Source organism: Amphiura filiformis, chromosome 12 (genome assembly GCF_039555335.1).
Source record: "Amphiura filiformis chromosome 12, Afil_fr2py, whole genome shotgun sequence".
NCBI classification, from domain to species: domain Eukaryota; kingdom Metazoa; phylum Echinodermata; class Ophiuroidea; order Amphilepidida; family Amphiuridae; genus Amphiura; species Amphiura filiformis.
In genome coordinates, this window is record NC_092639.1 from 46999999 (window position 1) to 47027058 (window position 27060).

The 27060-nt window shown below is 35.9% G+C and overlaps 2 protein-coding genes across 2 annotated transcripts in view; one reads left to right on the forward strand and one right to left on the reverse strand.

Moving 5' to 3' along the window:
* LOC140166301 (PCNA-interacting partner-like) overlaps positions 1-3056 on the reverse strand; it is a 36097-nt gene extending 33041 nt beyond the window's left edge. The window contains exon 1 of the mRNA XM_072189718.1: positions 2981-3056. The gene's annotated coding sequence lies outside the window, so the exon portion shown is untranslated. The remainder of the gene's footprint in view (positions 1-2980) is intronic.
* Positions 3057-7623: 4567 nt separating this feature from the next.
* On the forward strand, positions 7624-26496 carry LOC140166303 (cathepsin L-like peptidase). Its single transcript, XM_072189720.1, is given in 12 exon segments — positions 7624-7767; positions 12462-12629; positions 13550-13722; positions 14821-14895; positions 14897-14989; positions 14992-15067; positions 16970-17165; positions 18129-18322; positions 18809-18900; positions 20038-20199; positions 21798-21987; positions 22361-26496. Coding segments are annotated over 12 exon segments (1650 nt in total). The 5' UTR covers positions 7624-7724; the 3' UTR covers positions 22549-26496.
* Positions 26497-27060: the final 564 nt, after the last annotated feature.

Below are 27060 nucleotides of genomic sequence, written 5' to 3' on the forward strand. Positions count from 1 at the left end.
GCGCCAGCCCCCCGGGGTCAAGGTAGGGGGCGGCAAAAACGAAGGGGCGGCGGAAGAAGAAGGGGCGGGAAAAATGAAGGGGCGGCAAAACTAATTAGCAAATAAAAAGGGCTAAAAAATTGAAAAAGCATAAAAATTTTGAAAAAGGTTGCTTTTAGGGCGCTAGCGCCTAAAACCGCTTTTTTTTTTTTTTTTTTTGCTCTTCACTTTTTCAAACGACCGTGAAAAAAATTGGGTCAACCTTTTCGGGCTGTTAAGGAAGGGGCGGCAAAATTGTTTCTTCTTCAGCCCCCCGGGGCTGGGGCGGCCAGCGCGGTACGCCACTGTATTTATTACAATTTCAAGCATTAGAAGTTTAGGTAAGAAGTACAAGAAGAAGCTGTGTAATTAATATTATGACAAACATGCAACTATTTAAGCTACAGGAGCCTTGTATTTTTTAGTGCAAACTCTAATTGAAACCATGCAATTGCGTTGCACTAGTTTTTTGTATACACTTCGTCCCATACCGTTGTGCAAAGCTACTACGGTATGCATAGTATGGGTTCCTCGTACTAGTGCGTAACTTGACTTGAGTAAGCTTATAAAACAACTGCATATGGTCATTTTCACGGTAAAGGGTGTAACTTTTGATTTTTAGGGTCAAAATTTCAAACCACTTAAATATGTTTCTGTTTACTGTAATCATGCATAGAAGCAACTTAAATTCCAGTAAAATAGTGTTTCAAGGCTTAAACCTTTTGATTTCTGATAAAAACTTTGACATTTCCATAACATTTTGGTTAAAATCTAAGAAAAATGTATTTTACATAAGCTCAGAAAATTATGACATGAAAGCTGGAATACATGTGAAATCCCATTCCAAAGTAAGTCAACAGATATAAGTTAAATTTTATACCATGTTTTGCTATGTTTGTAATTGCAATTTTGAAAATTTTTAACATCAAGGGTCATTTGCAATGGAAATTTCCCAACCTTAAACATATTTTTTAAGTTTTAATTGGGTTCCTAAAATAATTTGAATGTCTAACTTCATGTACAAATACTACTTGATGAAAGGAACCTCCCAGCCAAGTTTCACAGAAATTGGAGTTATTTTTAGAATTGGCAATTCAAGCGATTTGTGTTTCGGAGGCTTCAGTTAACAACACAGGTGATCATAAAAGTAAAATATTTGGCTAACTACTACAAGTTGACATGAAAAAATAGGTAAAAAATATCACAATTACTAATTTTCATGCTTTGCTTCTAAGTATTGAATTTCAGTTGTGACAAAAATTAAATTATCACAGCAAGTCATTTTTTTGTTTCGAGGCTTCATGTTTACAATGGTTAAACATGGCAGAAGTAGTTTTTTTGAAAACAACACTGTTGGGATCATCTAAGCTGTTATTTTCTTGTGTGTATTGAATCAATGATTCTATGCGGCAGATATTGCAGATTTATAACATGATAATTTTTTCACCCATTTGTTAAGTATGGTGTTATTTGCATGTGAAGCCTACGAAAAGTGCTTTCTTGGATATCAGTATATTTTTCAAGCATTAACCATAATATCAATTTTTTTAAAAATTTATGACATTCTGCACATATCATGCAACAATTACAATGCAGATATCAATATGGAACATACCAATTTAGATATGCATAGATGATAATTAAGTTTACTGTTGTTTCGGAGGCTTCATTTGTTTCGGAGGCTTCAATTGTTAACGGAAAGTTTGTATTGGGTCCCATTTTCAAACGGTGATATATATCTCCATGATTTAAAAACAAGTGACTTGAGGATCTACTTTGCTACATTTTGATAAATAGATTGGATGAGCTCTTTTATTTATATTTGCCCAAGCTTGCTGAACAGTTTGTTTCGAGGCTTCAAAAAGTTAACGGAAAATCGGCTCTTTGAAGTCAAGATTTTATAAAATTTTAAAAGCTTGCAAATCAACTAATTTTTGTTACCCATTTCAAGTTAAGATATCAACTGTTATGAATCAAGAAGAAGTGAAGAAATAACCAAGAATTATGAACCAAAGCTATACCCACAAAGTTTGTTAACAATTGTTAACGGAAAATGAAGCCTCCGAAACGACAAATATCGAAGTCCGGTTCTCAAAAATACAGGGCTGTTCACAATTAAATCTAATGTGGCAGTGTTTACTGAACATATGACCGTACTTTCAGGATAAGAAAAATTATCCATGAACTAACTGAAGAAAACACAGGGTTTTACAAAAATGTTACTGTTTTTTACAGTTTTTCAAAATGGCAATATTAGGTACATTTAAGCCTGCTAAAACTGAACGCAGTAACTCCCGAAGATGATTATGCTACCCAAGGTAGCTGCTAACTAGATGACTTATGTGGCCAAAAATCATGGAATTCTGTGGCTTTATTAGAAAACTACGGATCAAAATGTTAAAAATCCAAAGTTACACCCTTTAGGCCCTTTACAATTAATTCTTAGTTTCCTGTTTCCCGCCAGCGTCCAAAGTAGAGAATTGCAAAATATTTAATTATTTTAATTTTATTTTGGATTTTCTCTTTTAAAATAACTTTTAATGACGTCCATTTGCTACTTTCTGACTTTGTTCATATCAACTACATGTATAATGATGAATAAACAAAGAACATATCTGTACCATTACTTATGTATAAAATCAAATATAGTTGTAAAATAATTAAATGCATGTTCGTAGTCAAAACGGGTTGATATAGGTTGCGACTGGTGTTTTAAAATAAAGAAAATAATAGATAATTAATAATTAATAATTAAAAGTCACCTCATCCCTTGTTTTCAACCATGAAACAGGAAACTAAGAATCAATTGTGAAGGGCCTTACCGTGAAAATGACCATATGTAAGTATTAAGTAAGCATCTTGAAACAAAACTAGCATATGAAAATGAACGCAATTAAATTTAACAAAGTTACACATAAAGTTAATACAAATGTATACATCATATTTTAAAATTTATACCTACCGACAAAAATGTCTGTTGTCAAAATCAGTTTCTGGATTTTTAACAAGTGACCTTTTGTTGTTTAATTGACCCGGGGTAGTCAGCGTACAACCAATCAGCAACGCCCAATTTTGGATTAGTTCATTTATGCAGTGGGCATATAGTATCTTGGAGCTATGAATGTTTATATTTTATTATGTTTAATTGTTTATTGATGAATTTAGCCAATTATCATCATTCCGTAAATTTTCGCTTCATAACTATAAATTAATTGATAAATTTATTTATGTTACAAAACATTTTACGCTTAAATAATTTAGTTGGTATATTTAAACACAGCACTTCCAAAATAGACGAGTCCTGCAGCTCAGTTCTCTCAGTTCTCTAGTGTAGTAAATTGACTTTTTTCAGGAAAGTTAAAGTCATAATGTACGATCTTTTTCAGAATTTACCTTATTTTTTCAAAACCGATTTTTGGCATATTTGTAATACTTACACATGTTCTAACTTAAATCTATGAGCAAACTGTCAAATTCGTCCTATTTGTAGTAAAACGGGACGATTTTCTGTTGGTCCGAGTCATAATTTTTTTAGATTATGACTTTATGTCGGCCACGATCGCAAACCGTCCTACTCGTACAAAACTAGCTTGGTTACGCTCCCTCCACATGTGGCGGGAGCGTAACGGGAGCGTAACCAAACTGGCCGCGTAGGAGACTAACTCTGAGGCCGCACTCGCTGTCCTAAGGGGTGGTGCAATAATTATGTGTACCCCCGGGGTGAATTATAGGGGGGGCAAAGATTTTTGGCAGGCCAAAAGGGGGGCAAGCATTTTTGGCAGGTCGAAAGGGGGTCAAGCGATTTTTGGCAGGTCGAAAGGGGGGGCAAGCAATTTTGGCACAGATATTTTGGGCATTGTTTCTATATTACGCCCTAAAAAGGCATAGGAAAACATTAGGAACCCATTCAAATATGCAAAATTTCATGCTCGCTGCGCTCGCATTATATGTTAAGACAATTTAAGGTTTTAAATTCGGGTTCCCCAAACTCTTGCATGTGTAAGGGGGGGGGCAAGATTTTTTGGCACATCAAAAGGGGGGGCAAAGGTTTTTGGCACCTCGAAAGGGGGGGGGGCAAAGGTTTTTGGCATGGCCAAAGGGGGGGCAAGCGATTTTGGCAGACCATTTTGAGAATTCACCATTTCCGGGGTACACATAATTATTGCACCACCCCTAATCCAAATAGTGCGAGATGTTTCGAGTGATAGAGGTGAAGTTTATGATGTTGTTTCTTTGCAAATTCCCAATGTTTTTCGCGTCCAAATGTATTGGGAACTTTCATAATGATTGCATATTATCATTTTAGAAGAAAAAAAGAAAAATCTAAAAATTTAAAAAGATCGTACATTAAGGCTTTAAACCATGCTTTAAATATCCCCCTTTTATTTTGTGATTTGATGTTATAAAAGAGATAATCAAGTAAATCATTATTTTTACTCAATGATTCGTTCAAGTTGCAGTGGCATAGATTTGTTTTTGATCCAGCACCTTTTGCGAACAAAATACTTTTTTTAATGACTCACTACTGCGATAGGCCTGTAGGCAATGAACATTGGTCATGTCATGCATGTGGAAAGATACATCAATACTTCACTTCTGAGACCTTCAATACGCAAGATACACCATAAAATTAATTCAAATAGAAGTTGAACGACTGCATGCATACAGGCATAAGACGCCAATTTTTTTGGAACCATTGATGCATGTTATATAATTAAATGTTATAATGAGTTTACAGTAATGTTATTAGCTTTGAAATGAAATTTAGACACAGAAAAAGTAATAAAAGTACATATCATTATAGATATATAAGTCAAATAAAAACCTAATAAAATTGTAAACTAGAATATATGTAAAAACTAAAAAATTTTTAAAGGGCAGACCCTGATTTTCTTGTTTGAACGACCCTGCTGAGTGAAGCTATGCCAATAATCGAAACATAATAATAATAATTATGATCGACAAGCTATTACACGCATTTTAGGCACTGGAATATGAAATAGCAAGTTTCATAGCAAATATTTTACCTCATTTGTTTGGCTCGAAATTAGAAAGGGACAATGTGATCAATGAAATCTAAAATTTAAATAGGAATATAATTCTAATGCAAATCACACATTATGGCTTTAATGGTCTGACTTGTTCATCTAATTATCATGTAAATTACAAGCGGAGGCTGTTCGTGTGCCCCTGCTACGGACAGTGACGTGCGCAAAGGGGGGAGGCAGGAGGACACTTGGTCATTCGGTGGAAATCAGTCATTTCCCCCGAAATGACTGATTTCGCCCGCACCTTACACTCCTAATCAGACTCCATTCGGGGGAACCAAACAACCTTACCCCCCACTTTCAATGTGCTGCGCACGCCACCCGGCCCCCGCACTCCGTTCGCGAAATTGAAAAAAGGGTCATATTGTCATTGAGCAGCCTACGCGTTTCTGCCAGAAAAGGGTATATTAGAAATATCGTTCGCGTTTTAGCGAAAATAGGGGTATTGTCGAAGGGCAAATAATTCGCGAAATCGCTAAAAAAGGGGTGTTTTTCCCCTAAAAACTTCGCGAAATGAGATGCAAAAGGGGTATTTTTAAAGTTCACCGACAAGCATGAATCCCGGGGCATGAATACCCGCGGATGCACAGAGTTCTGGGGCTGGGGCACGCCACTGGCTACGGACCAAAACAGGATTTTTTTTTGGGGGTGCTGATTTTGAAAAAAGTGGATTTTTTTTTTTTCCGGGGGGGCAATTTGGAGAAAAGTGGACTTTCTTCCCAAAATTTTGACCAAAAAGACGTAAAACATGATTTTTGCTTGCTACGCTCGCAAATTGATGTATCTCCTTTAAATAATTTTCTTTAAAAACACACCCACAATTGGTTGCAGACTGACCTCAAATCACGGGATGATCAAATTCATGGGGAAGAATTCCAATTAGCAGGCTATTCATATCATGCTTCGTTCTCTAAAGAGTAAAGCTTTATAGAGGATCATGTATACATGTACATGATACTCTCTAAATGTGTAAGAGTGAAAAATCACTCAAAAAGAGTGAAATCTCACTCTTTCAAAGAGCCATCTGAGTGACAACTCTTTTAGAGTGAACACTGAAGCTCACTCTCAAGAAAAAATTCACTCCGGAAAAGAGTGAATCAGAAAAGAGCATTTATTTATTTATTCATTTAGGCCTATTTTATATACAAGAATATCACAGCAGTTCATAACAGCTACTATGTGCTTTAAATTGTTGTGAGGCTAGGCCCCAGGTTAGGGTAGGGCCCAGTCTAGGAATATTGAACTGGTCTAAAGCTTAAGCACATACACAATGTGTCGAACTTCAGTGTGGGATGAATGATGAAAAACTATGGATTTAGTGAAGCTAATAGTCAAACTGTTCAATGGTGAGTACACTTTAGGTGTAGGACATAACACTTGGCAAATACCATGTTTACGGTCACAGTCTGGAGAAGCGTGATGCGGCGTAACCTACATAAGCTTACATATGCGTACATGTAAACCGGCACTGGGCCGGTAACAAACTGCTCACATATGACTTAAGCTTACTGCCGCCGTTGTCTCCAGACCAAGTGTATACTTGCTACGAGTTATGACCTACACATAAATGTAATCACTATTGTGTATGCTGTCTATTTCTTCATCAAAGCCCCTTTCTTTTCGCCATTCATTCCCACACTGTTCGCCATTTTGTTACACAAGCCAGTTCAACAAACATCAGCCGATTTTCGGCGCTTCTGATTGGCTGACAGTTCACTCCAAGAAAGAGTGAGATTTTGTGCCACTTTTGAGCGAGTGAGGCTCACTCGAAATCGCGAGGGAAATTATGTGTAGGCCCTACTGTTTTCACTCTTTTAGAGCTAAAACCCACTCTTTTAGAGCTAACTTAAATTCACTCTGAAATTCAGAGTGGTTTTTCACTCTTTTACATTTAGAGAGTATAATTATATTATATTAATTTATTCAACCCCTTGTTGAATATTCTGAATTTCTGTCATTTGGCGTACTCATTTAAGCAGTCCATCAAGCTTGAGAACAGCTCTGAGAATTATCCCCACTTTCTGTACAACAAATCTACAGTGGGATTGTGCTCATAAAAAAGAAGAAGAAAGCAACAAGACCAACAAGCAATAAACAAAGGTTGTTAGGCCTACTGGCCTACTAGGTAATTCCCGTTAAATTTTAATTTCTTTATTCAAAATGTTGATAGGCTATTAGTATTTATAACTGCCGGGAAGGGTTGCTGTCCATTTTAAGCTGAAATAACAAGGCAAAGTGAAAGAAATCCCACTGGTTATTTTGGCCATACATGCAGTTCTACTGGAGGACATAAACTTTTAAGTTATAATAAAAAAAGTTATGACTTTATGTCGAACTTTGCACTGCTGCTAAGACAACAAATTTGACCGATTCCATTTAGTTGCAAGTTGTGTAAATAGGGTTACAAATATGCCAAAAAAAAATCAGGTTTGAAAAAAAATTATTATCCAATTTTATATAAGATCGTACATTATGGCTTTAGCCAGGGCTTTTCGGCACTAATTCTGTGGCTTTAACGAACATTCCTCATTAACTCGCGTTGGGTCATTTATGTAAACTTTTTGGTCACATGACTGCCCACATGACTGCGAGCCGGAACTACAACAGCAAGTGCATGCAGCAACGAAAGCTGAAATAAGAAAAGAAAAGCAAGGCAAGATGACCGTTTTTGAGCTGCTGATCGCTGCTTTCTTTTTTGCAGGTAGGATAATTTTTAGTCTACCTTATTTTTACTACACAATAGATGATTTTCAGCCCATATACTTAAGATCAAACATGTTTTAAGGCATTAAGCTTAGTACTACTACAGACCACATAGTGTTCCAGACATTCGTTATAAAGTACATCAGCATGTTACCCGTTCAATACTAAAATACTTGTGAAGTTGTGTCATTGTTTTTCAAATAAAAAATGTATGTAACCTTTAAATCAAGTTTAAGTCTACTCCATTGTTTAGGATATGGATTTTCTTCAATATCAATGTCAAATATCGTGCCCCTTTTATGTCAATGCATTCATTGTAAAAAGAATTTAATGATTGTGAAAAAAAATGCAAACTGAGTATTTTCAGTGTGAATTGTACTGGGCGTGAATTTACACAAGTGTACGAGGTGGGATAAAAACTGGGAAGGATCTTTGCAAAAGGCTGTAGTCTGATTAATAATTCAGTCCCAGAACAAAATATTCACTTACTGACATGATGATGATCATGTTCTGGGTCTGGCTGAATTAAGTTATTGGTTTGCTTCTAAAAGTTGATGGCAAATATTAAACTGAACAAAAGAAGCATATGTACATTATACGCTAACTGAATTACTCTAGGCTAGCCTTCTCCACTCCGTACAAAGGCTACAGCAGTGATGATGCATTGAAAAATCTGGGGTTTCCCCCTGAACTTTTGGTCGGCAATAAGACCCAAGATGAAAGCGTAATAACTTACTAACTATGGTACGATATCTACTCAACTGTTTTTGATATTTTTCATGTCGTTTGGATGAGTCGCCATCTTGTCTTCACTTCCGCGTTTACCTGTGTTGGACATGTTTTTCTTGGTATTTTGCGACACGGAAAATGTGCCAAATAATTTGGATTGCAGTTTAGAATGTGAACATGGATTTTACCATTCTAGATTTGGTACAATTACCGAATAGGGTGCAACTTCCTATACATGTACTTGAGTCCAGTCCTCGTTTACGGAGTTTAGGGTTAGGGTTTAGGGTTGGGGTAGGGCAGTCTTGTAATAAAACTAGTAGAGTTGCACCCTATTCGGCAATCGATCCCTAGATTTATATTTGAAAGATAAAGTCATTAGGGGTCTGATTTTTGGGTAATTTTGTGCCCGGTACCGGCGCATTTTTGAGCGCAGTAACCGGGCACCAAATTGCAAAAAAAAAAATGGGAAATTATTAATGATATCAAAATGCATTCAAATTCAATGCATTTTGATATCATTAATAGAGTATGACATGAAAACTATGTATCAATTTTCATATTAAAAACACAAAACAATGTGCAAAATTCAATTTTTTTTTTTAGGTCAACCATGATCCTAGCATTTAGGTCTAGGTCCAGAGACACTACAAAACCGAAAAAAAACTTTGAAAAAAAAATTTAAATTTAAAAAAAAAAAAATTTCGGGTACCCGGGCAGGGAATTTCCTGCCCGGGTAATAGGATTATCGGGCGGGATTCGAATTCCCGGGACTCACTCACACCCTTAAAAGTCATAGAAAACATTGATTAAAAAGTGCAGTAGGCCTAGTGTGGGCTCCAAAAACCCAGAATTTTCATGTATCTTCTCAGACCTGATATACATCAATTGTATCGATGTCCCAATAAATTAGAGAATATCAGTCTGAGCAACCTCGGACTAATTATATGCCATATAAGTACATTGTACATCCCTAGTCTTTGGTAGTAATATGGTTTTTCTATTTGTGCACATAACTTTAGGCCTATATCAAAATGTATGTACAATTGTACAGAGCTCGTTTCTACCCTATGACATTTGAAAGTAACCTGTAATCAAAGTGTCTGCAAAACAATGTTCATCGCTAGCATCTTTATTCTTTAATTAATGAAGAAAAATGAGAATATTCATGCTGGAACAGGCCATAATTAAACAAGACCTCGATCGTACAATCCACCCGATGCATAAACAAGTTGTTATTTTCATTGTTGTACATTGTCCTTGCACCTGCTCGCATGTGCATAAATTATTTATCAAGCTGAATTTATACTCGATCGCTTAATCACCACCGGGAAAATCACCTCAAAATGGCACATGTACGATTTCCATCAAATTTTAATTTTGTTATTTTTTATTCAAAATGTTGAAATAATTTTATAAAATAACTGCCGTAAAGTGTAAGAAATCCCACTGTTTATATTGGCCATTTAACATGCAGTTCTGTGGGAGGATATTATGATTTTATGTCGAACTTTGCTCTGTTTACCTACAAAGACAACAAATTTGGCCGATTCCATTTAGGTGAAAGGTGGGATGTGTGTAAACATTACATACAAATATGGGCAGCATTGACATGATGAGTCAACTGAATCTTTTAGTAAGATTGCCTATTTTAAAAGTAGGGATGACCAATGAACCATCAACTTGATTAGAACACTCCCATAGACATGCAGGGAGCTCAACTGTGCACTGCTTGCACAGACATTTCTAAATTGATCTCATTCTTTTAATTTTCAATATTTTTCTGTAAAAATTGGGGAAGTTACTCCCAATTATATTTTGTAACTATCTTGCAAATTACAGCAACGTAAGTTATTTCGTTTTTCTGTAAGTGCGAGTCAAAATTGGTCCATCGCCACAGTGCGCTTAATTGCCAGTGGCTGAGTTCAGCACTGCTCAAGAATGGCACAAAATATTCATGTCAATAATTTCAGGTGAAAAATGTGGCCTACTGAGCTGAAATTTGACAGAGTTGCCAGTAATACCTCTGTCATACCCTCTGTAAAAAGGTTAAAATATTGAACAAGTAGATCTTGAGTTACAAATTAAATCACCAGCTTCCCTTTGGAATTTCCATACTCCTTTCGAATCATGCTAAGAAGACACCTTTCTGAACATAAATGTGAAGTTTCGTGCTCATTTGATGTATTTTTCACCTGATTTCAACCCTAAACGTTTTGTTATATTTAGGCCCATACCATTTACAACTTGCTGCTGGCTATACCTTGTTTAGGACTTTCACCTGAATGTGCAACCATAACTGTTTCAAAATAGCCCGTGATAGTCATGCAGGTAACTCCGAGGTCAAGCATTGAATTGGTTTGAACAAAGATACTCATAATGTATTGAGTATCTTTGGTTTGAATGAGGAATACTACAGGAACCAGCGCCTTTTGTTAGAAGTCACACATGAGCATGATGAGTAAAGTGGATAATCTCTATTGTTGTGAATGAGTCAATGACCTTCAAAACTTAAGATTTTGTTTACATACACCTACTAATTGGTCATATTAAACCCAATAACATTGAAATTCTTGGTTGTGAAAAAAAAAGTTCACCTTCTTAGTGCAATTTTAATTTTGTGCCATATCGGCTATCTTGGATGATTTTTGGCAAATGTCCTCTAAATGCATGATTTCAATGCCTCGGTTTGAAAAAATAAGTTATGCCAGTGACTAGTTAAGTGCCATTTCATAAGAAACCCCATTGATACTTTCACAATATGCTTGTTTCATGTTTGCAAATATGTTAAAATAAAGAAATATATAAAGGTAAATATATGCTTATGCCAATTTTGCTCCCAATTGCTATTTTTGGACCTTGATTTTATTTTGTTCCAATGACCGGTCAGAATGGGAAACTTTGATAATTCATAATTCGAAAAGTTTTTGACCGATTTTGACCATTTAACCACCAAAATACTTCTCTTGATGAGTTCTACCCAGAAAACAATATTTTGGAGCAATAGGGTCAACATGAAATTTTGATGGTTATCCCTATTAAAAGGGCATTTCGTGATCCACAGCCTCATCCCCCCACTTTTCTCAAAAAAAGTTGAGATTTTTATATCACTGGAATAGGCCTACTCTGGCTACATAATGTTTATGTACAAAATATTTCTTGCAGATTAATTCGTTTAGCAAAGATATCGCGAATTTCGTTCTGGTGCACCAGAATTAAAACGTATTGTCTATGGAGCAGTGTAATACACATAATCATGCATAACTTGCAAACGCAAAATCGGAATCAACTGAAATTTTGGGAATATGCTTTTTTTTCGTGGATATGTACTGAAAAATGTCATAAAAAGAGGATGCTAGGATCACGAAATACTCCTTTAAACAGTCAAAAATTTTGTTGAAGTGTAATTTTCAGATTTGTGATGCGATCACCTGTCGTGATCGGCTGTTTTCTTCTGCACAGTATTATGCTTCAGCGAATCCGACTAGATTTCGAATGCAAACGGTCTCTAGCCTTGAATGTGAAGCTCATCGGTGAGCAAATTTATGGCTAGACTTTTCGAGCAATTGTGAACCATCTTCTGCTGAGTGTTTGGATACCAGAAGAGTTGGACAGGTCTTTTGTCCGTTTGTAAACGGACAAGGAGGACAAAAATCTTGCTGAATAGGAAAATAACTGGGTTGTACACTAAGCACAATTATGACAATGACAGTTTACAATGTATAGCAAAACAATACCTTAACCCCATGAGAACTACCTGCCGATTGGCTAAAATTAATATGGTGTCCAATTTTGAACCAATCAAGGAGGGTATTAACAAGATTATCTGTAAATGCAAGTTTGACCATAATAGTTTAAAGCCTAGTCATAATTGGCAAATGAAATGAGCATTTCAAGTTATCAACCAATCAGAAATGCTGTTAGATGACCAGTATTTTCAACATTTTGTGTTTCTTTTGTTGACAGCAAGTACTCATGCAGTGCACAGTTACAAGGCTGATCCATCAGTGCCGAAATTTGCTGATGCATACCATGCAACTGGTACCCTACAGCTTCCGTATGCTGAATTAAACGAGCCGTTTGAAATCTACTTTAATGGTACTCGAAAGTGTAGTTGGGTGTCCATGTACAATGGTGAGTTATTCTTTTAGAAGAACAATTTGTTTTTACTTATGGCATCCATCTGTGAGTAATTTCACACTAGTTGAAATAGAGACAGTCATGACATGAGAACTAAAACAAATGACACTATAATTATTGAAAACTGATTTTGTGCAGACCCAATTTTCATTGATAATTATAATTAATTGTTTTGATGATACCAAGTTATCGCACAATCGGTAAAATCCACAATAAGGATGTTGAGATTTCACAAAAATTGTGAAATCCATAGGGATGAATAACTTTGGCAATCTATTACATATGTGAGATGTACAATTTTACAACTTTTACATTTTGAAAATAACTTTCAACAGTCTACTTTTGATAGACATCGCCTTGTCCTCACTCGAGTATAACACCATGAATATGAGCAAACCTATACAAGTACAAAATATGGTATAATAAAGTGAGAACGGTAGTAGAAGTGCAGTGACATGGCAGACTTGTAGTATTGGGACCCATCATGAGTACAGGTATGGGTACGGGTCCTGAGCCTTGAGTACGGGTACGGATCCCAGACCATATACATGTACGGGTACAGGTCCAAAGCCGAAATAAGGCATGGGTACGTGAACGGGTCTGGAGCCATGGGTACGCTGAAGCCAAAATAGGGCACAGGTACGGAATGGATCTGGAGCCATGGGTACGAGTACAGGTACAGAAATTGGGATTCGAGGACAGGTACGGGTACTACAAGTTTGACGGTCAGTGCACCTCTCTTACGAAATTTGTATATTAGTAAGTAAGCGGACTTGTGGTCTCACATAACTGCTAGGAAAAACAACTTACCCTTGAATTGAACCAAATTATAAATAATATCCTCTTTTGAGCAAACACCACTTTGTTTTCAAGTCTTCAGTAAACATCCTATTGTTTTTTTCCTATGCATACAGGCATTGATATGGTATTTAACCGTGGAGACCTTGCAAAAGGCGGAGCTGTATTCTCAATCTCGCCCACAGTAAAAGATAGCAAAGTTGTTCCAAAGTACTGCTTCCTAATCAACGGTACCAAGGATCACCCAGTGATGCCACAGAGCTGGCTGCCAGATTTGACTGGATTCAAGGTAACATTAGGATCCAATAATTTTGTCTCAATCATCTGGGAAGCGTAAAACGAGAGATTAAATTCAATCTAGTCAACCAGATTTTTCCAACGTACCTTGGAGCAACTGGGTTGTGATGTAAACACTTGATTCCCGATTACGACACCTTGTGATGTCATTTGGTGAGGTAGAGAAGAATCTGCTGTTTACACATCTAAAAGCCAGCAAACACGAAGTGGACCTCGAGGATGTCAAATTCCTTGACCGCGAAGCACGGTGGTATGAATAAAAGAAGATGTGGGTTCGGATAGAACAACCATCACTCAACCGTAGTGGAGGACTCAGAAACAACATCTCACACGCCTAGGACAGAATAATCAGAACTCTACCTCGCCAAATGACATCACAAGGTGACGTAATCGGGAATCAAGGTGTTCACAACCCAGCTGAAGGTCAGTGATACTGACCGCAATGTTGGTTGCTCCAAGGTATGTTCGAATAATCTGGTTGACTAGATTGAATTTAATATCTCATTAGGGTCCAATCTATATTTTTATGCCAAGGGGAGGAATATTTTTTAGAGGTGGGGTGGATCAAATTTTTGTTTCCAGGAAAAAAAAGGGAGAATACATTTTGGAGTAAATATTGATTGGTCTTTACTTCCTTTACAGATTTGCCAAAATATCAGCCCACATTGTGGTTATCACTTTATTTTATTGTAAAGTGGATAAAAAACATAAAAGACTAAAATAAAGTGGGACAATGGTTGGCTGTAACTCGGTTGGACCTAAGTACTCTTGATCAAAGTCCATTGGACCAATTTATTTTTGGAAAATGTGTTATTTTCCCGTTTAGAATGGTGATTGACACAACCATATATGCTAACCCAAAAGCCTAAACCCTAAAATCATAAACCTTACCCTACCCCTTATCTTAAACTTTACAACTTAACCCTAATCATATACTCTCTTGAGGTGGTGGCAGTTTTCCCAAGTCTTACCATAGCTGCAAGGCCAATACCCTTGTCAACCTTCTATGTACCATCACATCCTGGAACAACTTAGGAGAATTGAACAACCAACAGGAAGCATTCAAATTTCATTTTATTTTTGATTCCAGTATGGTGGAGTTGCACTCGAAGATGGCCAAAAGTTGGACATGTGGGTGAACACTACAACCATACAGAACCGCACTCAACAAATATACATTCTATACATCTAAAACTAAACCAGTCAAACCTGCACGCTATGTGATGATGGGCTATGACTCCCTCATTGGGTCTCATTTCTCGACAAGTATATCGTTGACTATGACACGTATGAAGAACCCAGTAGTATCTCAGCCAAAGTGTTTGATGTACCAGAAGGTAAAGTAATTTGATACAGTGGGGAGCAAAGTTACAGTTCTTATATTCTTAAGGGGGTACTACACCCATGTGGTAAATTTGTGACTATTTGTGCATGTTTCTCAAAAAATAATTACACACTGGTAACAAAAGTTATGTATATTATTGGGGAAGGAATCAATTACTACACTGAAATTTCAGTGACTCAAGACAAGCGGTTCAGTATATATGATAGGAAACGATGTACATCCTAGCTGTACCTTATTTCTGATCATAAATAACAAACCGCTTGTCTTGGGTCACTGAAATTCCAGTGTAGTAATTGGATTCCTTGACCCTATAATATACATAACTTTTGTTACCACTGTGTTATTAGTTTTTGTGAAAAATGCAAAAATAGACACAAATTTATCGAGGGGTGTAGTACCCCCTTTAAAAAAACTTTTTTGTGAGCACAGAAAATTATAAAGAAGCAAAATTTGAAATTGTTGCAACACAAAAAATTGTCACTAAGGTCAGCGATTCTTACCTAAGTTACCTTTACAAGTTGACTTGTTTATTTCATTCTATATTCTTCGAGAGATTGACTTCAGTTCTTTGTTGGAGTTACTTAGTGTGTGTACTGTGTACAGATGTACTGTATTTGATCGCGTGTGTAAACATGCAAGTTCTTTCAGTCAATAGGTGCAATTTTATACTATGCGCACTAGAGCACGCCCACTGAGGTCACTCTCTGCGAGGGAGCCAAATGGAATAAATTGTTTCTTGAAGCACATAAGCTCTAGTTTTTTGTAAAAATAACTGTCTTCATTTCTGATGAAGGTCTTGACTTCCAGAGATAAGCCTGTGTATGATTTGAAAACAACTTTTGACTTTAAAAATAATGTTAATTAATAAGGCCAAGAAAAAAAATGTTTGCCTCCCCTCAATTGAATTTGAACAATTGGGTCGGTCGGGATTTCTTTGTTTTTTTCTTCTTTTTTTTTTTTTAAATTACTAGGAAACTCTAATGTTTGTATTAATTAAGGCTCAAAATATGAAAGATCAGACAATTTTGGTGTCAAAATAAATCAACTAACATTACAAAACAACTAAAATGTTGAACACAAGCTCTAAAATACACTTTTTTTTACATCTTCAGAATGCAAAAATTTGAAAAGAAAAAAAAAACTTTTTCAGGAATTTCCAAAAATAGGGTCGGTATTCTTTTGTACAGTAAATAGAAATTTTTTTTTTTTTTCTGATTTCCAAAATTAGGTCGGTCGGTTGAGGGCAAGCAAACATCTTTTTTTTTGGCCTAAGCTTAGCACACAAAACAAATTGTTTTGATTGATATACATGTAAGTAGTTACTTTGTATATGTACTAACCATTTCACTGCCACCTGTGTGAACCATCTGTGACCCCTGTCTCAGTTTTAGATCCAATTGTTTTATTTTTGTGCACAGTCATTTACCTGAGAAAAAGAAGTAGGCAACACTTACAAAGACCCTTTTCGTAATATTACGTCACTGGGCGGGAAAAACCTCATATATGTACTTTTTGCCCTTGAACATGGATGAAGCAAACTATTCAATATAAAGTCTACACCTACAATGCTTTATCCATTTTCAAGGGCCAAAAGTAAATATGAGGTGTTCCCTGCATGTACTGTTGGCCCTTAACATGGATGAAGCAACCTCTTCAATATAAAGTCTACACCTACAAGGCTTTATCCATGCGCAAGGGCCAAAAGTACTTATGAGGTACAAATGTGGTCTGCACATAGTTGAAAAGTAATTACCACATATAATATTATGTGGTTCAGATATAAAACAAAATTGATTCCAACTGTTTCACTCAAGGTCACTGAGTGCCCAATAATTAAATTATAGATAATTAAGTGAGTCATTAAGAAAAATGTTTCTTTTCTTTAAATTAACAGGTTTGAAATGTGGCAGCTTCCCTGGACCTGGCATAGAAAAGCATATCGTTGCCAACCCATATCAAGAGGTTACTCATCCAGAGAGAGGTGATCGATATGCACAGCTCTTTGACGAATTCAAAGAGAAACATGACCGCAAATATGGAAATGATAGGGAACACAGTCGGCGTCAGGTGACATTCACAAACAATGTCAGGTACTGAAACAAATATCGGCTACTGAAATCAAAAATTGTATAGAAAATGCATAGATCATGAAAGACCTGGCTGTGAGGTCTTTGTACCCACTGCATATTGTTCCACAATTCAACTGTAGGAATGGAGACATTTGCCTCCATCGGTAATTGGGCTATTCCATTTAAATTCCACACCACCCCTGTGGAAGATTTTGGAAATATCTACAGGTGGAGTATGAATTTCAAATGGAATGAGCACATTAGCAGCTCCATTTGAAACTCACTCTTTCTCAATGGAAGATTCAGGTTGAGTTTTTCTTAGAGGGTGAATGAAATTCAAATGGAGCTGCCTAATGTGCTCATTCCATTTGAAATTCATACTCCCCCTGTGGCAGATATTTTCAAAATCTTCCATAGAGGTAGTGTGTATTTTAAATGGAATAGCCCATTGAATGTGGGACCTCATGCCCCAGAGTGAAAGCTTTTAACTCCTCTGCCCCTCTGCCAACCCAGGTGGTGTATGACGTGCATTCCCTAAATTCAGTAAATTTTCATCGTCAACCGTGTAATTGAATGGGATTATTTTGAAATTTTAAAACGCTTGAAATATCACGAACAAATAGGCCTATGTTGATAAATAATATAAATACAAGCTAAAACCGTTGGGGTTCGATAATGAACCCCACAAAACTAACCGACGATATTGGAAAATGCCATACGGCCGGGCGGTTTCACAGGTTGCCGGCTCGATCATGTCATCCGCCGCCTGTGCCAACCCTTAACTTTCATCTGTCTGTGTATCTTCTTTGTAGTGGACCAGTAACATTGAATTGGTAAAATTTTAAATTTAATGATAGGAAATTGGTACTCGATTTGAATTACAATGATTTTTAATTTCCCTTAATTTCTGATGAAATTGGTAACCTTTTTAATTTGAACTTTTCCAATTCATTGAGGTATATTGTATTGTCCTTTTACCAACAGATTCATCCATGCTCACAACCGTAAACCCTTATCCTACAAGTTGGCAATAAATCCCCTGGCTGATAGACATGCTGATGAGTTACGCAGAACTAGAGGGCGTCTTATCAGTAAAGGGTACAATGGAGGGCTACCATTTGATAGCAGTGAGATTAATCCTGCTGATGTACCAGACGCTATTGATTGGAATCTAATAGGTAAGCTGAGGCCAAAAAACAAAAGTTGTTTGTTTGTCCTCCACTGGCAGCTCCTCAAATTAAGGCTACATCAATATTCCTTTTTTTTTTTAATTTTATTTTGAGAAAAAAAAAATTAAAAAAAAAAAAAAAAAATCAGATTTGGAGTATCTCTGGACCTAGCTAGAGCTAAATGCAAGGATTGTTCATGGTTGAAAATAAAAAGCACCAAATGAACATATTGTGTCTTCAATATGCAAAGTTATAATTTGTGTTCATGTCATAGTCTATTATTATTCATGACTTCAAAATACATTGGATTTATATCTATTTTGAAATCATTAAAAGTCTATGGATTGAACATAAATTATAACTTTGCATATTAAAGAACCATAGAAGTTTGTGTCATAAGGGTAATTGAGAAAACGTATAGTTTGACCTATCTACATTTTTGTAGCTGCTATTTGTAACAATCACTATTCATTAATTTCATTTATTTTGGGTAAGGTGCTGTTTCTCAAGTGAAAGATCAAGCTACATGTGGTTCATGTTGGAGCTTTGGTTCAACTGGAGCTATTGAAGGTGCATACTATGTCAAGGTAAGATTAGGGTATTCCATTTAAAATCCACACTACCCATGTGGTAGATTTAGGTAAAGTCTTCCACAGAGGGAGTATGGGTTTCAAATAGAATAGACAGTTGGATAACTTCCATTTGAAATAGTTGCTCCAGTTGTGGAAGATATAGGTATATAATGAGCTATTCCAGTTGAAATCCACACTACCCTGTGGCAGATTTAGGTAAAGTCTTCCACAGAGGGAGTATGAGTTTCAAATAGAATAGACATTTGGGTAACTTCCATTTGAAATACTCGCTCCAGTTGTAGAAGATATAGGTAAAGCCATTTTAATACGGAGGAGTATGGATTTCAAAATGATTAACCCTGACCAATTACATTTGAAAAACATACTCCCTCTATGGAAGATATTTCCAATATCTTCCACAGGGGTAGTGTGGATTTCAACTGGAATAGCCCATTATTGTGAATGACAACAAATCATTGACAAGCTATTATTGATTTTGAGATATGGCTAGTAATAGTGTTCAAATTCCGTTATATTTTACTGTTTTGAGCATCACTAAAATGACCATGTCTCTGGAACCATATGTCCAATAGTTGTGATGGAGTTTTCATCAAAGTTGAGCTCTAAAAATGGCACATTTGATGAAATTGAAAACATCATTTTGATTTGCTCAGCAATCAATTCATTTTGATTGACCACATTTATCTAGCCACATCAAAATGTTGTCAATTGCTAGAATTAAAAACAAAGTTTGATGGTTGCATGCAAAATAAGTACACTATTTTACACTCCACTAGGGACACACAAACATGGCAGAGCAGAGCCAACACTCTTATAATTTATAATAAGTTTAACCCCCGAGCACTACCTGCCGATCTAACATTGCCTCTGATTGGTCAATTACGTGATATCTTCATTTTAATCACCAATCAGAATGGAGCTTAATAATTCATAATTCACCCCAATTTTTTTGCGTGGTGAAATTATTCTAACAATGTTGCTGATTGGTCCATTTGATAACGAAAACCTCTTTTTGACCAATAGGCAGGTAGTTCTCATAGGGTTAATCTCTTTATCTCTTTGGGATGACATTTTGGCTAGTTATCTCTCTGGATAATTTTGTTTTTACCGTCTGTCCCTTTCCCTTTTCAGAACAAGAAAATGGTGCGATTTTCACAGCAAAATCTGATGGACTGCTCATGGGAATATGGCAACAATGGGTGCAACGGTGGTGAAGAATACCGATCCTACCAATATATTATTGACCATAAGGGCTTGATGACTGAAGAAGATTATGGGGGATACTTGGGACAAGTAAGTATAGATTCATAATTTCATATATTGCAAATCAGTAAGGCTTAATTATAGATAAGCACCGGAAAAATGTGTGATTTTTGAGAGCAAATTTCGCACACCAGTTTGTGAAAATTCGCGATCTGCTTGATTTATCCATAATATTCCCAAAATGCGCTTATTTTCCCCAAAAAGTTCAAATTTGCAGTTTTTTAAATTAGATTACGCGGTGCAGAGTTGAATTAATTATAATTTAAGGGTAGATGCGGTATTGCTGGTCGAAGCAGCCAAAAAAAAAAATCGGTTTTCATTGTATAAATCAATACATTATTGAAAAATAACACTTTGATGTTTTGCAAAAGGTCATTCTACAAATCATATGCTTTGAAAACGTGCTTAATTTATTGCCGTAAATGAGTTATGTACTTGTTGTTTCCGCCCTCTTTACAACATAACTCAAGAACCACAGGATCTACAAAAGTATATCTGTGATATTTGAATTCTTCTACACACTCGCTAAGAATTGAGCAATGCAATTTTGCCAAAGCTCACTACCATTCGCAAGATGCTGTGAACTACCAAATCACAACAGTTCAAGATTGTATATAGCCTTAAGTCCTATGGTCTATTTTCTATACTTTTTTCTGCATGGATTGTATTGCAGATCACCATGGGTTTTTTCTATTTTGTGAAAACTTATGTTTTTTGGAAAATGAATACTTTAAGAATGGATATCTTTGAAAAATCTTTAGATTTGCGGCCGAATCTAAAATTCGCGATTATACCCAAAATTCACGAATTTTTCGCGCGTCACAAATTCTCCCGGTGCTTAATTATAGATATGTATAGATGGCTCAGAAACACAAGGCTCTCTATGTCCATTTTGAGAAAAAGGTGATTAGAGATTTGGGCATGCAATGAGAGCATCTTATACTGGATTATAAAAAGGTGTTGTGAAGATGAGGCATGTATTTCTGGAAAGAGAATTTTTTCTTTTTAATACCAAATCTCATTTAATTGGACATGAGGCCTTGTGTTTTTGAGCCCTTGATAGATGTATATGTTTATAAGTTTGTTTGAAACTTTGGTATTGTAAAATCGGGGTGAATAGGGACAAAAGTTTGGACTTTTTTAGCTCAATTAAAATGTACTGAACCATCTTCCAAACACTGATGGTTTTGCTTTTTAAACTTATGGAACAATAAAGTGTAAAATTGTGCTCCGTTAACCATTCCTCCCTCTCTCTCTGTTATCTTTACTGAATAAGGCCCACAGTGTGTCAAAGCTTTTCTTTGTTCTCAAATTTGCAAAGGAATAGAGTGTTAAACCACCAGAACTGTATAACAATTAAAATGGCAGCCATGTTGGGGGACAGTTCTAAGATGACAGAGGGACTGGTTTTTAGTTCAATTCCACAATCATTCATTACCTACACCTGTTTTATTGTATTATCATGCGATTTGCGGATGTCATAATTTTACTTAAATGAGGATGACTCTCATGAGAGACATCATATTGCATACTCTCTATTGCCCTGTTTGCAATGAATATAGCTATAATTGGATTCATGCATAAATTCTGATTGAGTTATAACAAGTATTTTTTTTCTGTTTTCACAGAATGGACAGTGTCACTTTGATGCATCCAAAGCAATGGTGAAAATCAAGAGCTATACTAACGTGACAAGTGGTGACCAAGATGCATTGAAGAAAGCCATTGGTACTCTTGGTCCTGTGGCAGTTGGTATTGATGCAAGCAGGCCTACTTTCAGTTTCTACTCCCATGGTGTTTACTATGATAAGAACTGTGGTAAGTGTTCACAAGTAAGGCCTAAAAAATTGTTTGATTGGCGTAACAAAAAAAATAAGGGTTGGTAGGTTTGGGACACTTTGACCTCTGACATATCGGGGAAATTGCTGTAATTATTATTAATTTATTTATTATTGTCATAATGTTATTATTAAAAATATTTTATTTATTCAATAGTAATGTTTTTTGGGTTTGTTTTCATTCTTTCACATTTTAGTATAATATTTTGTACCCACAAAAACCAATTTCTGAATTTTCCCAATAGGGCAAAGTGTCCCAAAACTGCAAAAGCTGTCCTACAATGCATTGCGAACTTCCAATGCCAATTTGGCTTATTTGTCAAAATTAATTTTCTATGTTTTTTTCTTTCAAGGCAATACTACAGATGATCTTGACCATGCTGTACTTGCTGTAGGCTACGGAGAGATGGACAAGAAGAAGTACTGGTTGATCAAGAACTCCTGGTCAACCTACTGGGGCAACAATGGCTATGTCATGATTGATTGGAAGGACAACAATTGCGGTGTGGCTTCCGATGCTACCTTTGTCACTCTGGAATAAATCACCTGATCCCAGTGAGGTAGAAACAAAGAGTACCAACCTAAAATTGCTCCATGTGTAATGTTATGGTATATTAACCATAGAGATTATACCCAAAGAGTACCAACTCAAAGTTGCTCTGTGTGTAATGCTATGGTAAATCCACCATAGAGATCATACCCAAAGAGTACCAACTCAAAGTTGCTCTGTGTGTAATGCTGTGGTAATCCACCATATAGATTATACCCAAAGAGTACCAACTCAGAATTGCTCTGTGTGTAATGCTATGGTAAATCTGCCATTTTGGTATGTCACTCATGGAGGACCGATAATTGGAGTCTTTCAGATTGAGCGTTACATAGGTTTGCACATGTAGTGCCTAGCGTGTGTGATTGACACAGTGTGTTTATCTTACCCTCCATGAGTGACTCACAAACTAGGCAGAGTCGGCACTCTTTGGTTCTACCACATTGGCCTATCCTGATGTGTCATTTTCTTTGTCAGTTTTTGCTAGGGATGCAAACAGTGTAAGAATACATGTATATATATCCAAGATTATCACCATTTGGTCCCTCGGGTGTGAAAATCTACCGTCCCTTCTTTTGAACTCGCACTCAAATTTAACAGTTCAAGTAAAGAGGTTAATATATCTTTATTTATTTAATAGCAGTGTTGGAAATAAGTAACTATTGGGCTATTCCAGTTGAAACCCACACACCCCTTGTGGAAGATGTGACCTGAATTTGCCAATCAGGGGGTGTAAATTTCATAGATTTCAGTCACCCAATCAGGTAATGCATATGAAATTCTCACTCCCTGTGTGGGGATTAAGGCCATGTCTTCCATAGACGGGATGTATGTATTTCAACTGGAATAGTCCATTCTCAAATCTGAAAATCTATGGGGTAGTTCAGTTACAGACCCAGACCTGTTTCAATTTTTACAGGCTTTTGGCATGTGGGTCTGCTTTATTTCTAATACTGGATGCAAATTAAGCTTTCCAAAGGGTTAAATGAACAAAGAACAAAAAACATCCTTGGCATATAACTTCTCTAACATCTGAGCTCAAGACATACCAAAACAAAAGGCACACACACCTTTTCCTTATTTTTCCACAAAATCTACTCATAAACAAAACACTAATGAGCAATAAAAAGGCAGTTCACATAATACCCAGCTCCTTATGAATTGAATTCCCAACCATTTTATTCTGTTTATTTTAAGCCTGCAGGATGTGTACAGAAATATATTAACTTTTTTTACAATATTTGCATCCCTAAATTAAGTATCTGCTTATGCATATGAGGTGATTTGGTGCATTCTATCTGCCATAGATAAGCTTATTTTCTATATTGAAAAAAATCTGTCACATTTGTCTTTTTGATGAGTGCATAATGTGTATATTTGTATCTTTCTGTTCGGTGACAGTGATATTGCAAAAACCATGTAATAATTTACTGATAGTTGTGTGAAATAATCAAATGTGTGTAATGCATTCAATATGGCATCAATTTATTCACATTCACACATGGTATTTTAAACCTGATACCAAGGAATTGGTGCAAGAAGAGCACATCTGCAATAGTTGCCAGATATTATATTTTTAGATTTTGTACAATATATAATGCAGAAATTGTCAAATGTCTATATGGCAGCTATTGGAGGTAGGCCTTATTGTATATTAGTACTTATTACAATACTGTATATAAGTGGTAATTTTCGCGAAGGTTTTATTTTTGCAAATTTCACAAATAGAGGTTTTATCGCAAATTCAACAACACACAAATATGATTGGTAAGGCATGAATTTTGTGAAAATATCAACGTGTACAAAAGTCTTCTGCATCGAAATTGCAAAAATAACCACTTATACATAATTAAGTGTTCTCAACATTTTTAAACATGATCTCATTTCTTGATAGTGGGATAGCTTGTGACCTCAAGATGAGTATTATGTCATCTTTCAATGTTACTATAAAATATTAGCCAAAGGTTAATTTTTCTATCCTAATTTAAGGCGCCTCATGACCTTTTGACTTTGAGAACGTCTGTTTTGCATGATTACAAGCTGTATCAAAATTATTGGTAGCCAACCGTTTCCACTGTGATTTTAAGCGAGACTGACCCATCAAAAGGCAATATCAGAATACCCCAATTTATAGATTGATGCAACGTCACTTCCGGTTGATGATGCGACTCACAGTCGAGTGAAAACAAGTCCTTGGTTTTTGTTGATGATTCCTGTCATTGGTGTTGTGTGGAATCAAACAAGCTTCTAAGTCTGCAGAGTGGAAGTTATTTAATTAATTTAATGTTAAGTATAGTGACAAACTGATGATTAAATTCCGTAATCGATTGTTGGTTTTTCCGAAATTGAATTTGGAGTGATCAACATCAATATTTAGCCTCCTTCCCAGCCAGTTTCTGTTGTTCATAACAAACCATGAGCCACATGAAGCTTGCGCCCAAGACTAGAAGTAGCTCGGATGTTGGACTGACATAATTCACTCTGGCCATTTTGAGAGGATACAACAAGTGCAGGCTGGCTTTTCAATAAATATCAACAAAACTGATGGGTACCTATCATTTTGATACAGCCTGTATTTTGATGCATTGTTGACAAAGGACAGTCTATATGCATAACTCGAGCTAATACTGACGAAAGCTTGACAGTTTAGAACTAGTTTGACAGGGAACCTGTTAAAAGCCCTAATCTTTATTTCTTGTTGAGGTGATTTCATGGGTTTTGTTACATATTTACTTTGCTACACCTTGCTTATCTTGCCTATATACACAGAACTTTTCATAAATATAATCAGCCATTTTATAAGTAGAAAACAAATAAGATAATACAAAGAAGACAATCATACTAAATACTGTAAATAGTCCTATGTCTATGGCGTGACTGGGCCATCTCGTCAGCTACAGCCAGAAAACAAGTCATTGGTTCACATTTTCTGATATTTTTGCAACCTTATTGTTTAAAATAGGCAAAGTCATACATATGACATATAATATAAGCCAGTGATGTTTACATACATACACAAGGTTCCCAGTTACTCAAATACCATCAGATGTTTGAACTGCAGGGAATATACACATTGGTGCCAGCATATATTGGGCTTCTAGCAGTATTTTGGCATGTTATGATTATCTTCTTTGAGATATTTTTTCTGAGATATCTTCTTATGATATTGCATTTAATGGTGCATATATATATATTGATAATTTGTACTTTCAAATATAGTCCTATTTACATGTGTACATTCAAATCTGCATAACCTATTCATATCCCCAATATCACTGGGAGTATGAAGATATTATGTGTATACACACTTTGTGATAAGTCACTCATTTAGTATGCAAATTTTTGTTTGAGCAATGAAAGGGGGGGGGGCTGACACGAAATACCCCATAAAAGAGTAGTCAAAGTCATTTGGCCAGTAAAAAGACAATTCTTGATTTACACAAAAATATGAATGTTACACACTAATTACAGTTTAACCTCTTTTATCCGGCCATGATGGGACCAAGCATTGTCCGGATAAGTGAAAAATCTGGATAATAGAATTACATGAAATTCTGTATTGAAAGTTCCAAGGACTGAAATTGTGACAACAAAAGATTGTGCTAATATGGGATAATAGCACTAAAAGATGGCTTTAGAGTGCTTTGTGCAATATAGATGTCAATCTAAGCATTCAGAGCATGGAATTAAGGTGTTAAATCATCAAAAACATGTTTTCCTCTGAAAATTTCACAGCCGGATAACAGAGAGATCCATATAAAAGCGGTCCGGATAAGAGAGGTTGGACTGTACATGTATTTGTACTGTAATCTAAAACATAAATGGAACATTAATTTTGTTTTATTTGTTTTCACCAACTATATTAAGTTACATTAAAAGTATTTTTGTACTGTCAACCTGGTGTTGAGTTTCTTGCAATAAAATTGCACTTTCATAAATAAACTCTTTTTGGTTGTATGGTCTTTTTGTAGCGTGTAAGGGTAATTGTTGTTGCATATTTCATAAAAGATTAACATTTATTAAATATAATTTACAACCATATCCATAGAAATGGGTAAAGGATTCAATGAGCTATTTTGGATCAAAAGTTAATGGAAGTAAAAGTTCAAGAAAGTTCAGTGCCTAGAAATTGGATGCACAGAACACAGGCACTTATTTAGTCCTGTTTTTTGGTACCAGAAACCTGCATACATCTTGACTTTCTGCAGTTCTCATAGAATCATCACATCGCTACTATTATTACATTGGAATTGTAAGATCATCATCAACAATGCATTTAATAAATTTACCAAATAAGAACAGTTTTAAATATAAGCTCAGGCAATTAATCAGGTTATTGCAGCTAAAATCACTTTCATTATTTTAGTTCAACCACTGCGACTACAAAATTCAGCTTCGTAACCTTCATTTTTGTAATCCGTACAATAGGTAATCGAAGAAATACTCGTGAATTGGTTTTGTAGTTCTGTAGTTTTGTCATGTGAACTTGGTGCAGTGAATACCTAC